Source organism: Ailuropoda melanoleuca, chromosome 5 (genome assembly GCF_002007445.2).
Source record: "Ailuropoda melanoleuca isolate Jingjing chromosome 5, ASM200744v2, whole genome shotgun sequence".
In the NCBI taxonomy this organism is placed as follows: domain Eukaryota; kingdom Metazoa; phylum Chordata; class Mammalia; order Carnivora; family Ursidae; genus Ailuropoda; species Ailuropoda melanoleuca.
The window spans coordinates 104,745,045-104,760,155 of NC_048222.1; the positions used below are offsets into that span (position 1 = coordinate 104,745,045).

Consider the following 15,111-nt stretch of genomic DNA (forward strand, 5'->3'; position numbering starts at 1 on the left):
TGTAGAGTCCTTTGCAAATATATTCTCCCATTCCGTGGGCTGTCTCTTAGTTTTTTTGACTGTTTCCTTGGAGCCAAGGTCCTGATTCTCATGGCAGCCAAGAAGCGCATGACAAAGTGTATTTAGGTTTGGTTCCAGACCTAAGTAGGTATGAAGGAGTAAGTTTATAGTGTGGAAAGCATGTCCCAGAATGGGACAGACACTAAAATGCAGCCAGTCCATGACCTAGCTGGTTAGATCCATTTTTTTTTAAATGGGAGCATAATTTGCGTAAAATGCGGAGATACTAAGTATACGCTTCTGTGAGTTTTGACAATTCTGTACACTCATAACCATCAATAAATATATAGAACATTTCCATCACCTCAGAAAGTTTCTCATGCCCCTTTCCAGTCAGTCTTCACATCCTGCTCTCCTCCCTTACCGCTTTCCCCCTGCAGAGGCAATCACTGTTCTGATTTCTATCACCAAAGATTCATTTTTGCTGTTATAGAATGTCATAAAAATGAAATAACACAGTATCTACTCTTCTGGCTTCTTTTGCTCAACATAATTTTGAGAGTCCTCCATGTTGTAATATAATTTGTTCCCTTTTATTTCTTAGTAGTATTTCATCATGTGCATATACCACAATTTATCTATCCTATTGATTTTTTTCTAGTTTTCAGCTATTATGAATAAAGCTGGTATGTACATTCCCCCCCAGCTTTATCATTGACTAATATTAACATTCTTAGTCTTTTTGTGCACATAGGATTTTATTTCTCTTGGATAAATATTTAGGAGTAAAATTGTTAAGGAGTGAAATATTTTATTAAAAAACTGTCTCTTTAGGGCACCTGGGTGGCTCAGTTTAAGGTTAAGTGGCTCACTCTTGATTTCAGCTCAGGTCATGATCTCAGGGTCCTAGGATCAAGCCCTGTGTTAGGCTCCCAGCTCAGGGGGGAGTCTGAGATTCTCTGCCCCTCCCTCCGCTCACGCTCACTCACTCGCTCTCTCTAAAATAAATAAATGTTTAAAAAAAAAATAAGGCTGCCTGTTTTCCAAAGTGTTGCACCATTTTACACTCCATTAGTGATATTTGAGAGTTCCGGTTACTCCACTCCTTACCAGCATTTGGTGTGTTCTTTTTTTTTTTTTTTAAGATTTTATTTATTTTGAGAGAGCAAGAGAGAGAGCACAAGCAGGGGGGGGAAGAGCAGAGGGAGAGGGAGAAGCAGACACCCCACCAAGCAGGGAGCCTGACACAGGGCTCGATCTCAGGACCCCAGGATCATGACACGAGCTGAAGGCAGACGCTTAACTATCTGAGCCACCCAGGTGTCCCTACCCCAGCGTTTGGTTTTAACAGTCTAATGATATTGTCGGTTTCTGCCACTGTAGTGGATTGTATTTTCTTTTGAACAAAACAATTACAGTTCCACAAACAGACTAAGAGCTAATGACACCTGCAATTTCTTAACCTTGACTTCATGAATGGTCTTAGCAAATGGAAGTTCACTACCCTTGCTTTCACACTTGCATTGCCTATCACAGTATTATATCCAACATCATCAGTTAAACTGGTGTAACTCGATATTTAATACTATTAAGGAATTACTGAAATTTAGAAGGATTGTGGTTGTTTTCTTTTTAAGGAATTAGAGATACATGCTGAAATTTTTACGTTTAATATCTGAAATTTGCTTCAAAATAATTGAGGAGAAAGTGTCAGGAACTGTGCAGTGTTTGACTTTCTACCCAGCTTACAAGTTGAAAAGTTAGCCTGTCAGTTTCATGGATGCTGGCAAAAGACATGAGACTCCTGAGTCAGAAATAAAAGGATTTTATTACTCATAGCAAACCAATAGCCGAAGCTTCATGTGCATCAGTTCCAGTTTCCCATGCCCCTCAGATCCTACAGTGGTAATGCAAAGGGCCCATCGTGTAGTGGGTTGTGTTACAAAAGAGGAACACTAAGATTCAGCACTTGTGCACTAAGTGGAAGCAGGCCTGCTCTTTTTCCAGGGGGAGACATTACCTCATCCCTCAAGATTGCTCACAAGGATGCAAACACAAACCTGAGAAATGGCCCAGGTAGAGAGCAGGCAAAGAATTACATTCTTGGCTTTCTCAACGAGAACATGCAGGGACACTTGGGCTCTACAGCAGATTGCTTCTCACAATTCACTCCTCAGTGTGACACGCTCTTACCCAAATTAGAATTTTTACACGAATATGCTCCTCCATCAGCCACTCTGATTGCAGAGGTTAGAATCCCACAGCACGTTTGACTGAGACTATCATCAGTAAGACTTGAAGCAACAGGTGAAGCCAACGTGTGGTATTGATCTCATTCTCTCCACACTTAGCCAACTGTGAATAAGCCCAAGAGGGTAACAGTAGCTCTTGTTTGAGGCAGCCATGAGGTATTCCAAGGCCAGGCCATTTTTCATTATGAACCGTGCAAGTGAGTTGCAGCTGATCTGCTAATCTTTGGTGTCATTGTCAATAATTAGAGGAACAGTAGATGGGCAAAAAAGCAACTCCTGCCCCCAGTGGAGAGCGATCTCATGACCCATTTTTTTCCCATCCGGAAATACAATCAAAAGGGCAAAGGTCACTTAAGAATTTGTTGTGAAACCTGATCTGGATTACCATCACGTTGGTTTGATTAAGTCACATGGACAGTGCCACCACATAGTTGCAGCTCCAGTTGCCGTTTTTGGCATTGCCCAAGGCCGCTCAGACATCAAAAGCATGTGATCAGCCAGATTGAATCAAGGTTGTGTTGATCTGCCAGTTTGTACACATTTGCATTTGGGAACTGCGGTTGATGGCATCAGGCATAGCAGAATAGTTCAAGACCGACCATGTCTATTATGAGTTTTCTTGTTTTCATAGCATGTGGACACATGACAAACGCAGTCGCAGCTCAGACTGTTCACTGCAACTGCCGCGTGATTTAGGATTAAGGTTAGCTGTCTCAACTGGGAGCAGTTTTTGTCGCCAGGAGACATTTGACAATGTCCATAGACCATTTTGTTACAGCCGGGGGAAAGGTGCTAGCACAAAACAGCCCCTCACAACATGGAATTATCCAGCCGAAAATATTAATAGTGCCAAGACTGAGAATGATCTAGGTAACAATACAGTAAGTGCTGCCCTGTCCTCCCTCCTAGGATCTGGGGTGTTTTCTCCGATGCCAGGGGAGATATTTATGATTTCATCTCTTCTCCAGTCATCCCACTTTGACTGAGACCTTTTGTCCTGATTATCACCCAGGAGGCAGCCAAGAGCTGATTCTTTTCTGGGGATTGACATACTCTGACCCCCAACTACCTTACTCAGGTATATAGAACAGGAGGAAGTGAGGGTGGTAGAACCAGAAACCTGTTCTCGATGCCCAGCAATTCTAGATATCTGTGAGTGGTAGAAAGCCATGAAATACCCTTCAGATACTCTGCTAAGTGGCCCTTGTGACAAAAAGCGCCCCAACGTCGGGTTGCAAGTGGTCTGGAAAACTAAACGTGGCACAAACAATATTAGTTTCAGGGGCTACAGTTGTGTGGTCAGTTGATCAGACTGGAACAGCAACATCACAACCTTAAAATGTATCAGCAGTGCTGAGGCACGAGCCGTTACCCTGCGTGGTGGCAACGTAGTCCAGTGGCGTCAGGCTGTCAGTCTGTGCTTCATTTGCCTCGGGACACGTGGGCCAACTTTTGGCAGGAGTCACCTGTCTGGCATGCATGAGAAAGAGTTCTTTACTGTGTGCACAGCCCTTAATGGTGAATGTGTTGCCATGTGTGGGGGCAGTCCGGTGGTGCGGGCTCGATCGGTCACGTCAGAGTTGGCCTTTACCAGGTGGCCCAATCAGTAGCCACAATTTGTTCCCACAATTGACAGCCCTAAAAAAGGGATGTTTTTAATCTGCCTGAATATAGTCTTTCAAGTGGCAGACCAGATGGTTAGGCCATGGGCAAAGAGTCAGCAAAGGGGACTGTTCATCAAGGGAAGTATTAGCAGATCTCTGTGAACCGCCTTGAATTCAGCTCACTGGGCAGTGACCACTCACTCTAGTTTGCGTAGCATAATGAATACCAGCAGCTTTCAACTCAGCTGAGCCACCGGTGATTCACATCGTGTGTTTAGGGGCTGTCTGTGAAGTGAGGGCCGCCATGAGCCAGCAGCTGTGCTTCAGGCAATGGGGTGGGAGACATGGTTTCCGAAGAGTAACTGGCACCACTTCACACAAAATGAAGATGCCAGAGCTGCTGCAGTTTTTACTTAACCGGGAAGGCCCGTTTACTGAGACCATGCTGTCTCCGGTACCGAAAGCATCCAGGGAGTTGGGTCTCCTTTTGTGGCAGGTCAAAGAGACTTGCCTTGATTACTAAGGGATTAAACATTCTAAATCCACCCTCACAGTCCCAAGAAACTACTTGGGGAGCAGGCCTCTGAATTTTATTGGAGTTTATCAAACACCCCTGTTGGAAGGGTGACAAAAACCAGTCAAGGCCAATGAGATTAAGGGTTCTGACTTACCAACTACAGGACATCTATCTAGTGAAAATACTGGACCTCAAAGGGTAGAGGCCCTTGTGTTAAATACTGGCACACCCAGTGGTGGCGAATGGCGGGGGAGTTTGTCCTTTTAACACTTTTCTAGAAGTAGATCGTCTTTGAAACTTCACAAGCATTTACAGCACAAGCACGTATGCGTCAACCTCGGGCTTAAAAGCAGAATATACAATAGCACGCTGGACTGACCCAGAGGCGCGTGTGTGCACAGGCACACACACAAGCACAAATTTATTCAGAAAGTGTATTTTTTTTTCACCATTGCAAGGTTGCCCAGACCCTATCAGTTAATTTGAATGCTTTATTTCCTTATTCATAGCAGGTGTCAGTAAGCTTTTTCTGTAAAGACCCAAGGGGCAAAATTGAAGATACCATGTAGGCATAATGAGCAGAAACAAAATCTCCACAAATTTTTATTAAGTCGAAACTGTAACAGTTGAGTAATTTTTAAAAAATAATGTCTCTCTTTTTTTGCTTGGGGGTGACGCTTCCCTTAGTGTTCAAGTCAGCAATCTCCATCATCGACTGCAAACGTTCACCGTAATGCTGTTTTGTAATGAGGTTTTACGTACTGTCTCTGAAGGGGTCTTTTTGGAGAGGCGATAGGAAACATCGCATTCTTCCTGTGTCACTGCGGTGTGCATGTGCTGCCGCTTAGTGTGCAGTGACGCGTGTGCCGCAGATGGTCTGTCACAGCTACTCAGCTCTGCCCCTGCGGTGCCAGAGGCACCGACTGGCATACGTGAAGCTGAGTGTGTAGCTGTGTTCCAGTCACACTTTGGGTAAACTGAGATTTGAATTTCATATAAGCTCACATGTGATGAACTATTTTTTTTCAGCCATATGAAAACGGAAAAGCCATTTGTAAGCTTGCGGGCCATCCAGAAACAGACACTGGCCAGACTAAGCCCGTGGGCGGTAATTAGCCGGCACCTCCTACAAGTACAACCCAAGGAGTTCATCACATGGATAGTTAGGGACTACAACAGCTGCCAGGAGATCACAGGCAAGGAAGTCCCCAGTAAAGGAAACCAAATCAAGGGAACAGATGTTAAAAACCTTAATTTATGAAAACTCTGCCTCAAAAAAAGTGTTGAAATTACATATTCAGAGTATACTGCATACCTGAGACTACTCAATCAGAACTACCAAGTTATATTTTATAAACTCACTGGATTAAAAAAAATTATTTGGGCTTCTAATCAAAACAAAGTGACTAATAAGGGAAAGAAAATTAGAAAAATTATCATCAGACCTTCATTAGCAATGTTTTATGGCAGAAGAAAATGTGGTAGCATATTTAAGATGCTCAAAGAAAAAGCCAAGGATGTTATATCCAATAAAAGTGACTTTCATGTATAAAGCACACTGACAAACTGTACTAAATATTCAAGAATTCAGAAAATAATGCCATGAGAACTTCCTGAGGCATTGACCAGAGAACAAGGTCCACACAGATGTAACTACAGAGCTATCAATGCAGGGACTGCAAGTGGGCATAAGGGCTTAGAGACTTGCAGGAATGAGACTTTGCTTAAGGCCTCAGAGGGAGAATATAAGTAAAGGCTGTGTGCTCAAGCAATGTTAACAGTACAGCTATAAAAATGTAGTGGGCCAGGGCGCCTTGGTGGCTCCATCCGATAAGGTGTTTGACTTCTGGTTCTGGCCCAGGTGGTGAACTCACGGTGGTGAGATTGAGCCCTGTGTCCAGCTGTGAGCTCAGTGCTGAGTCGGCTTCAGATTCTCTCCCTTTCCCTCCTCCTCTGCCCCTCTCCCCCATTTGTGCCAGCTCTTAGAGGCCACCCACTTCCCTTGGCCCATGGCCCTCCTCCTCCATCAAACCTAGTAACATCAAGCAAAACCCTCACACGGCATTATCCCCATCTCTTCTGCCTCATTTTTCCAGTTAAAAACCTGTGTAATTACATAACATGCACCCATATTATCTAGGATACTCTCCCGAGCCCTTTATTTCCCATTTGTACACACTTTCGGATATCACTCAACTGTACACATTCAAGAAGCAAAAGTCACTTAAAAACAAACAAAAGCCAGTTTCAGATCAACTGTTTTGCTGCCTAATCCAATCATGCCTGAACACAAAGGTCTTCAGTAGCTTGTTTTTGAAGATTCCTGTGTCTCTGTTGTTTTCCAGTGAAAGACCAAAGTAAAATTGTTCCAGAGAGTCAAGTAGAGAAAAGCCACATGTGAATACTTACGATCTATGTGTTATTGCATTGATAGCTCTGTAGTTAATTTGTTTGAAGCTTGTTCTCTGGTCAATTCCTCAGGAAGTTCTCATGGCATTATTTTTGAATTCTTGCATGTTTAAGCTTATATAAGATACTTAAATGGGAAATAGGGAACGGAGTTACCCTTTGAAGTATTTTCCACTGGTTGGAAGTTACCCACCTTCAAGCTGGCCTAGAAGATAACTTAGTTAAACCCGTCATCAAGCAGGCCAACTCATTTAAATAATTCAATCACATACTCCTCCTGGAACCATTTTCAAATGAACCCTTATAAGATAAAACAGAGCTATGCCAAGCCCTATACAGATGCAGCAAATTGGAGCTTGACTGTATCACTAGATAATGTCCAAAACCAAGATAAAAACTGTTTAACTCAGTTCCTGGACTCTACCCTCAATGACCGCTTTTTAGACCCAACTTTTGTGTGCCCTGCAAAGGAAGCCCCTGTCATTTGAGATAGAAATGTACAACTAATGTTTTTTACTGAAAACTTTGCTTCTTCACTATGGGGTATCAATAGGGAATGTCATTTATTCCTTTATTCAACAAACACTGAACTTCTAGGCACTGGAGGTGTAGTGGTGAACAAGACCCAAAAAAAGCAATCCTCATGAAATACTCTAGTAGATACAAGTAAAAACTACAGAAAAAAGTTAAGGTTAGGGCACAATTTTTAATAGGCCAAGCCCATCACCGGGGTCTACTGAGACGTAGAGGTAAAGGAGCAAGCTCTATGGCATGTAAGGCATTCCAAGCACAGGAAAAAGTGCCAAAGCCCTAAGGTAAAAAGGTACCTAGCCCATCCAGGAATAGTGAGGGCAGTCTGGCTAAAAAATGTTACAAGCATTTCTAAGAGGTAGTAAGAGGTGAGGGGCAAGATCAGTTTGGGCCTTGAGTGAACAGACCATCCTCAAGAGTGGACCTAGGGAGACCAGGTAGGCAGTAACAATCCAGGCAAAAGTGATCGCAATAGAGTTAAGAAATGGTGATTCCAGATACATTTTGAATAAACTGAATTGTCAAGGATGACCAGACAATTTTGGCCTAAAACAGGAAGGGCGGGTTAAACTGTTAATATCCAGAATACCAATTTAGACCTGTCAAATGGTGAAATGCCTATTTTATATCCAAGTAAAGATATTAAGTAAGCAGTTGGATAGACAAACTTATAGTTCAAAGAAAGGTACAGGTTAGAAATAAAAAATCTGGAAGTCAGTTTAATATATTGAATAAGAGTATATAGGGAGATAATTGATAAATGTCCAAGGACTAAGCCCCAGGCCTCTCCAACACTAATGTCTGAGATGAACTAGTAAACAGTGGCTATTGACATGGGAGGAAATCTTTTTAAGATTCAACTGTCAGATGTCACTAGAGGCAAATAAAACGTCACTAACAGGCCATTTAAACTTGGCGACAAAGTCACTGGCAACCTTCATACAACAGCTTGTGGGAGGTGTCCAACTTCTAATTTAAAAGTAAAATTAGGTACAAAGAAAATGGTTTACTCAACATCAAACAAAAACTGCTCATTGTCCAAGATACATGGTCAACTTTTTTGAGCTTTGCTATATAAGGGGTTTGAGTAGGGTGTTACCTGGAAGGGCAGATTTCAGTTTATATGCTGGTGGAAAGGTCTTGTTGAATAAATATCAATAAAGGTGAAAACTGCTAGAGCCATGAACTTGATTAGGCAAGAGGGAAGGCAGAAATGCTAATATATACATACATGGCAGGGTGGGAATTTGTGAAGTTCTTTCATCTACTTTAAACTTTTCTAATGATTTTAAGGTCATCAGCTGATCAAAAATGAAAAAGTTGGAGGTGAGGAGGCCTACAGAATGGGTGGATGACTAGAGGAGGAAATACTGGCTAGTGGGCGGCATCAAATGCCCACTTATTAACAGGTTATCAATAACCAATTTCTCTAGCCAAGTTCAACTTCACAGTACTGGTGCGGTGTGGCATTTTGCTGCTTTAGGGAAAAGAACACTTGGATTTAAAAAAAAAAAAACCCTAAAAATTTAACAGGCTCCTCCCATTAATCAGTCTAGCACAGTGGTTCTCCAAGTGTGGTCCTGGCCATCACCATAACCTGGAAACTGTTAAAATGCAAGTTTAAAAAAAAAAAAAAGAAGCAAATTTTCAGTTCTCACCCTACAACTACTGAATGAAACTCTGGGGGCAGGGCCCTGCCATATTTTAACAAGCCTTCCAGATGGTTCAAGAACCATTTAAGGGATGCCTGGGTGTCCCAGCTGGTTCAGCGTCGGCTCAGGTCATGATCCCAGGGTCCTGGGATCGAGTCCCACATCAGGAGCCTGCTTCACCCTCTGCCTGTATTCTCTGTCAAATAAACTTTAAAAAAAAAAAAAGGCATTTAAAAACATACAGCATGTTAAAAAAGATTCCCTTTTATTAACCCTCTGTAGTACTTCCATCCATATCACTACAGCTTAAAGTGGATCACTACCCTTTTGCAGCTATTTGGTAATGCAGAGCAATGGGTAAACTCCATACAACAGTTCACATCACCTTCAGTTCAGAATATGATTCACCAAGCCTACAATATTTAAAAAGAAACATCAGAAAATTAAACATCACAAATAAGATTTTTTTATTTGTCACCATTAAATGTCTGATTTTTAAACAGATTCTTGGACTGGTGGCTCATATCCATCAGCTCGTTCAACTTTAGCACCGGTCTCATCCCCAGTAGCTTTTCCAGAACTACTACCTTCACCATGAAGCTCCATGAGCTTTCCCACTAAAAGAAAGAAAGAAAATGTTATAGTACACCATTATCTTAAAGCAATGATCTTCAATATTACATAGGCATGACAGAAAGAAAAAAAAAACACACCCCATAATCTGGACTTAAAAAAAAAAAAAACAAGACATCAATGTATCTGGCCACACATTATTTTTCTCAGGAATCCTATGATTTTCCACTTACATTCAAACTTGGGCTTCTTCAGCATTTTTACTTTTCTAACGAAGACATCATGGAGTGGATAAATAGACTGACAAGCTTTTTCTATGTCTTTTCCGATGCTGTCTGGAATCCTACAAACCAATAAAGACAGAAAAGGATAAATTTATACATACTAATACCCACCTCATTTAATCCACTCAAATCCTCATGTAAGACAGTCGACACAGTCTATTACTGCCCCTTAACAGGTGGAGGTTAAACGATCTGAATTATACAAGTAGTTAGCAGGAAAGTTAGCATGTGAGCTTTCTGCCTTTTCTATTCCACCCTCTTAGCCAACTGCATGGGAACATCAGAAAGATGTTAACAAAATCAGTGGACATCATCTGGGACCGAAACATCTTGTCATCATCTATTCCCATACATTACTGACTGTGGAGAAGTTTTGCCCATACAGTGTATTTTCTAACTAAGACAAAAGCATTTCCTATGCTTCAAGTCTCAGTATCTGCCATGAGACTGCTTCATTCAAATAAGGATAAAGAAACCAAATCACATTTACTGAGCACTTAACATGTTCTCATTTTAAGGGATACAACCAGACAGTTTCAGACAGGATTTAAACACAGGTCTGACTCCACTTTGTTTCATATGCTTTCCTTCATCTGAGGGATAAGCAGAAATTCAGGGTTATGTGGTGTGAGGAAAAAAAACACTTACAATTTATTGACCACTTCTTTCAAGTCATTTGTCTGCACCTCTCGGGTCATGATCTCCATCATCTTTTTCCGAATCTGGCGGACCTGCTGGTGCTGAGCGTAAGAGGTCTTCCGAATCTGATTATTGCGTTTTTTAGTAAAACCAACACAAAACAGGCGAAGCAAATAACCATCGGTAGTCTTGACATCAACATGAGCTTCAATCATGGTCTAGTGAAAAAAAGATATTGTCAGATGTATGTCTTAATGTTACCAATTTTTAGCCCTCCAATTCTAACATAAAAACGCTAGAAAAATCAAGTACTCATACAATATAAAGTAACAGAAACTACATGCCTAATTTACAGAATTAACTTCCTTGAAGTGAAGTTACCCAGTTACTCTAAATCTTACTATCCTTCATATCTAATTAAATAAATACCAAGTCCTCTCAGCTCTATTCCCTAGGTAACACTTCTATCCCCATCTCAACAGCACCCAGCACCCCCCCCATATCTTTCACATGCCAGCCTTCAACAGACTACCCTTCCCACCAACCAACTGTACACCTCTGCGTGATAAGAAAACCAGTTCTACAGACTCCAGTCTACACTTCTTCCTTTTTTAAAAAGTGTCTGAATAGGTGAAACACTGCTATAACACTAAATGCATATATTTTTAAATGTCCTTCATGCTCCAAACTAAAGCCTGATGACAATTAAATATTCAATTTCACAGCTAAAATGTATTAAAAAATCCACTAACTACTCATATTTTTGCCTCCAGTTAAAAAACGAAAACTACCTTAGGTAGCAAGAAAAACTGAAATACCTCCTTTGCATTTTGTAAATTGTATACTAAAGAAATGAGCAATACCCTTGTGGCAAAAGGACCTTAGAATATTTCCAGAAACTCAGCCATAAAATCTTCAGGGAATGTCAGAAATAAATGTAACGGTATAATCAATATGTATCATCTGGGACCGAAACATTTTGTCATCATTCATTCCCATATACAAAACAGCCCAAAACTGAATGGTTAGCCAGGTACATCTGAACCAATATAATTATTTCCTGTAGTAACAATGCTTTCTAAATGCTCTGTGCCAAGTTCTGTGCTTAAAGCATCTTCACATGACTCTTTTATTTCATCTTCATAACTGCAAGAAGTTATGATCTTACCTGCCTACCATTTTAGATAAAAGAATCAAAGCTTAGCAAGCTTTAAGTTACTTGCCAAAGAGAACACAACTGGGAAATGGAGTAAAGATTCCAACCTCACACCAATCTCTGCCACTCTTAGCAACTCTGATAAACCCAATTTTAAAACTTGGAAAAAACAATAAATAAATCTTGAACTCCACTTAAATAGGAGGATCATGGCTTGCTTACTGCTTTTACTCAAGTTCAAGAGTGCCAATCCCAGAATCAGCACTCAATAAAAGCTAGAAAACATCAAGGATTTGAAATGAAATCTACTTCAATCACATCTGCTCCTTCTTTTCTTAACAGGGTATCCCTGGCCATGAACGCCAAAGCACCATGCACTCTAAGGAACTTCTGTTCTCACCTGCCATTTTTTGACCATGGAGCACATTTTGTCACGGGTAAGATCCATGCCATGGAAATTGGTCAGGCAGTTTTTGCCCTGAACATCCTCAGTAATTAGCTTGAATTTTCTAAAGGCAACTTCATCATTCTGCAGATCAGCCAGGCTCACTTCAAAAACACGACCCTTGAGGCCATCAGATGCGATTTCTATAAAACAAGAAATTGTCTTACTAACATTAGGAACCACACAAAAGTCAAGCCAACAAAGAACATTCATGCATAAAGCTGAACTTAGAAAGTTAATGGTAAAGTATAAAGACCTTAACTTTTGTTAACCAAATCCATGTGGCAACCAATGACTTAAGGCCAGTGCTTACTCGAAACTCAGAAGTACCTAGGCACATTTTCTTAGTAATTCTCAAAGCACCACCTTTCTTCTCCAAGTGTTCTACCAAACAAGCACCACCGTGGCCAAAGCTGCAACCGAGAGCTATTTCCTTAATTCTCCCACCATACGACCACCAGTAAACCTTGATTTAAAAAACAAAACAAGAATAAAATACTCACTGGTTCCTTGAGTTCTTGTGACTAGTGTTTTTCCAATATTTCTTATATTGAACATAGCTGGCGCTTTGACATCATACCAATCTTTCTTAGAAAATGGATCAACCCTATATTTTAAAAACACGTAAGTTTTATCACAGATCACGTAATTCTTACTGAATTTTTAAAACTTTCCTCATCCTAATGATTTTAAAGCGCTAACTGGCATGTAAGCAACTGGAGTCTAAGTAACTACTCCCTTCAGTGAGATGAGGGGTGCAAACCTAGCTCTTCCCTACGATAGATATCAGCTTCACTGTACACAGACCGGACACTTTGTAAAAGTTATACCATAAACGTACACGCTCCCCAACCCATCGGTTCTTCGGCTACACAAGGAGCCTTGCCTCCAAATAACATGCACGTCTCTTGAATTCTACCGGTATATGAAGACACGTACTGGTAACCCTGGCTCTTCAGGGACTCAAACAAGCTCATTAAGAACTCCAAGCGTCCCACCTGGCCCAAAGAGAGGACGGGAATGGGATGGAATTTACGAGGCCAGGGAGCCCACAAGGCCCAGAAAGCCAAAGGAAAGAAGCCAGCCCGTGGAGATGCAGTACCCGTACCCGCCAGGCCGCCGTTCTGAGTTTACCAACCCGGCACAGCCCTTGCAATCCAACTGATATCCTCACCATCCGGCCCACACCGCCATCCAGAACCCGCCTGCCGAGCCCAACATGACTTCAAAAAGCTGGGGGCCAGGACAGGAGCCACTTACACTTTCTTCTTGGCTCCCTTTTTGCCGCCTTTCGTAAGGCGCTTGTTCTTGCCGACCGCCATTGTGCTGCTCAGGGAGCCAAAAGGGCGGAAATGAACCTCACGCGAGAACTTAGGCGTACGGGGCGAGGCGTGCCATCTACGTGACCTTCGATCTTGCGTTTTTCCGGCCTCAAGAATATCGCGACAACATAAAGAGGAACTCCGATTGTAGCTGCGAGAGCGCCCTCACGTGTGTGGAGACTGCGCAGCACGCCGCGGGCGGCTCTCCAGGATGCTGCGCTGGGGGGGGTGGGGGGCGGCCGCTGGCGCGGAAGGCAGAAGCTGCGAACCTCTGGCGGCCGGTGCTTTCCGTGGCTCTGACGCCCGGAAGTAAGTTTCCGTGGCGGGAGGCAGCCTCTCCACGTTGTTAAAAGCGAATTTACCAAGTCACTGTTTTTTCTGGAGAGTATGGGATTCGGAATCAGGCAGCAGATCCAATTTCAAATGCTAGTTTCAATATTTAGCCTGGTGACTTGTCTATGCTTCAGTTTCCTCGTATTTAAAAAGGCGATAGTAATATAATCTGCCTCATAAGATTGTTAGTAGGATAAATAAATTAGTAGGATTGAATAAATTAGTAGGATTTAAATAAGCAGTATTAAATAACTTTGGAGATACTAGTAATGTTCTGCATGTTGATAGGATTGCTGGTTAGTGGGGAATGTTCACTTGTGAACATCAAGTTACAGACTTGTGTACTTTTCTATAGGTTTATTATACATTGATATGAAGTTATTATTGTTTCCTTGAGGGACTTCTGATTCCACTGTCCCATATATTTTAATTTTTCAAGAAAACCTGGAGATCGCCAAACTTTTCACTTTTTGCAACTGATGCAAAAAAAATCTTTTTAATTTTATGGGTTTAACAAAATACATCCTGGTTAGCTGTGGCTCATAAGCTTCAAGTGGTGCAGCGCCTGGAAAGCTGGCCCATACAGCCCTGGTACTTAGCCAGAGGTACGTTGAGTTCTGGTCTCTAAACTTCCCCTCTGGCAAAAACCCTGTGACCAAGCCAGAAACCAGTTCCCACTCACAAGGCCCCACAAACCTTTAACCCTGTCATCCCCTTCAGTCCTCCTAACCTCCATCCCCTACCTCCTACTACTCCCACCATCCAGTCTTCCTAAATCTCCAGTCCTATCCTGAAATCTTTCAGTAATCCCATTAATCTAAGGTGCTTATAGCATAAAGTCCTTATTTCATAACAGTACGAATATACTTAACACTACTGAACTGTGCACTTAAGAATGGTAAAGATGGTAAATTTTATGGTTTGGGTTTTTTTTTTTTTTAAGATTTTATTTATTTATTTATTTGAGAGAGAGAGAGCAAGCAAACATGGGGGGGTGGGCAAGCAAGCAGACTCCTGCTGAGCAGGAGCTCCATCCCAGAACCCAGAGATCATGACCTGAGCTGAAGGCAGACGTTTAACTGACTGAGCCACTCAGGTGCCCAATGGTTTGGTTTTTCAGTTGTTTGTTTTTTACCACAGTTTAACAAAAAAAATTAAAGTCCATAGCCAAGCCAACAAAAACTCTTTTATCTGGCCCTCCTCATCTCTTCATCATTACTACATCTTGTCCTTTACCAGGTCCCCCAACTCCTGTTTAAAATTCCCTGCCCTTGGTGTACCTGTGTGGCTCAGTCAGTTAAACATCTGCCTTCTGCTCAGATCATGATCCCAGGGTCCTGGGATCGAGGGGCTCCCTGCTCAGTGAGGAGTCGGCTTCTCCTTCTGCCCCATCC

General features: G+C 42.0%; 1 protein-coding gene and 2 non-coding genes across 5 annotated transcripts; all 3 read right to left on the minus strand.

The window, feature by feature from the left end:
• Positions 1-9,408: 9,408 nt before the first annotated feature.
• Positions 9,409-13,478, minus strand: RPS3A (ribosomal protein S3A). Of its 3 annotated transcripts, none has more exons than XM_034660041.1 (6): positions 13,237-13,271; positions 12,566-12,669; positions 12,018-12,205; positions 10,471-10,679; positions 9,772-9,881; positions 9,409-9,582 (listed from the first exon to the last, which is right to left on the minus strand). In XM_034660041.1, the coding sequence occupies exons 1-6, from the start codon at positions 13,254-13,256 to the stop codon at positions 9,461-9,463; spliced, it is 753 nt and encodes a 250-aa protein (XP_034515932.1). In that variant the 5' UTR covers positions 13,257-13,271; the 3' UTR covers positions 9,409-9,460.
• LOC117802501 lies at positions 10,099-10,167 on the minus strand. Its single transcript, XR_004625877.1, has one exon. It is a non-coding gene; the product is annotated as a small nucleolar RNA SNORD73 (small nucleolar RNA).
• LOC117802500 lies at positions 11,383-11,455 on the minus strand. The gene has a single exon (XR_004625876.1). It is a non-coding gene; the product is annotated as a small nucleolar RNA SNORD73 (small nucleolar RNA).
• Positions 13,479-15,111: the final 1,633 nt, after the last annotated feature.

Excerpts from the sequence above, each read along its gene's own strand:
- RPS3A (XM_034660041.1), bottom strand. The coding sequence starts at position 13,256 with ATGGCGGTGTGGGCCGGATG. Across the intron at positions 12,206-12,565 it reads CACAAGAACTCAAGGAACCA|AAATCGCATCTGATGGCCTC; the intron begins GTGAGTATTTTA and ends CTTGTTTTATAG. Across the intron at positions 10,680-12,017 it reads CCATGGTCAAAAAATGGCAG|ACCATGATTGAAGCTCATGT; the intron begins GTGAGAACAGAA and ends TTTTTTCACTAG.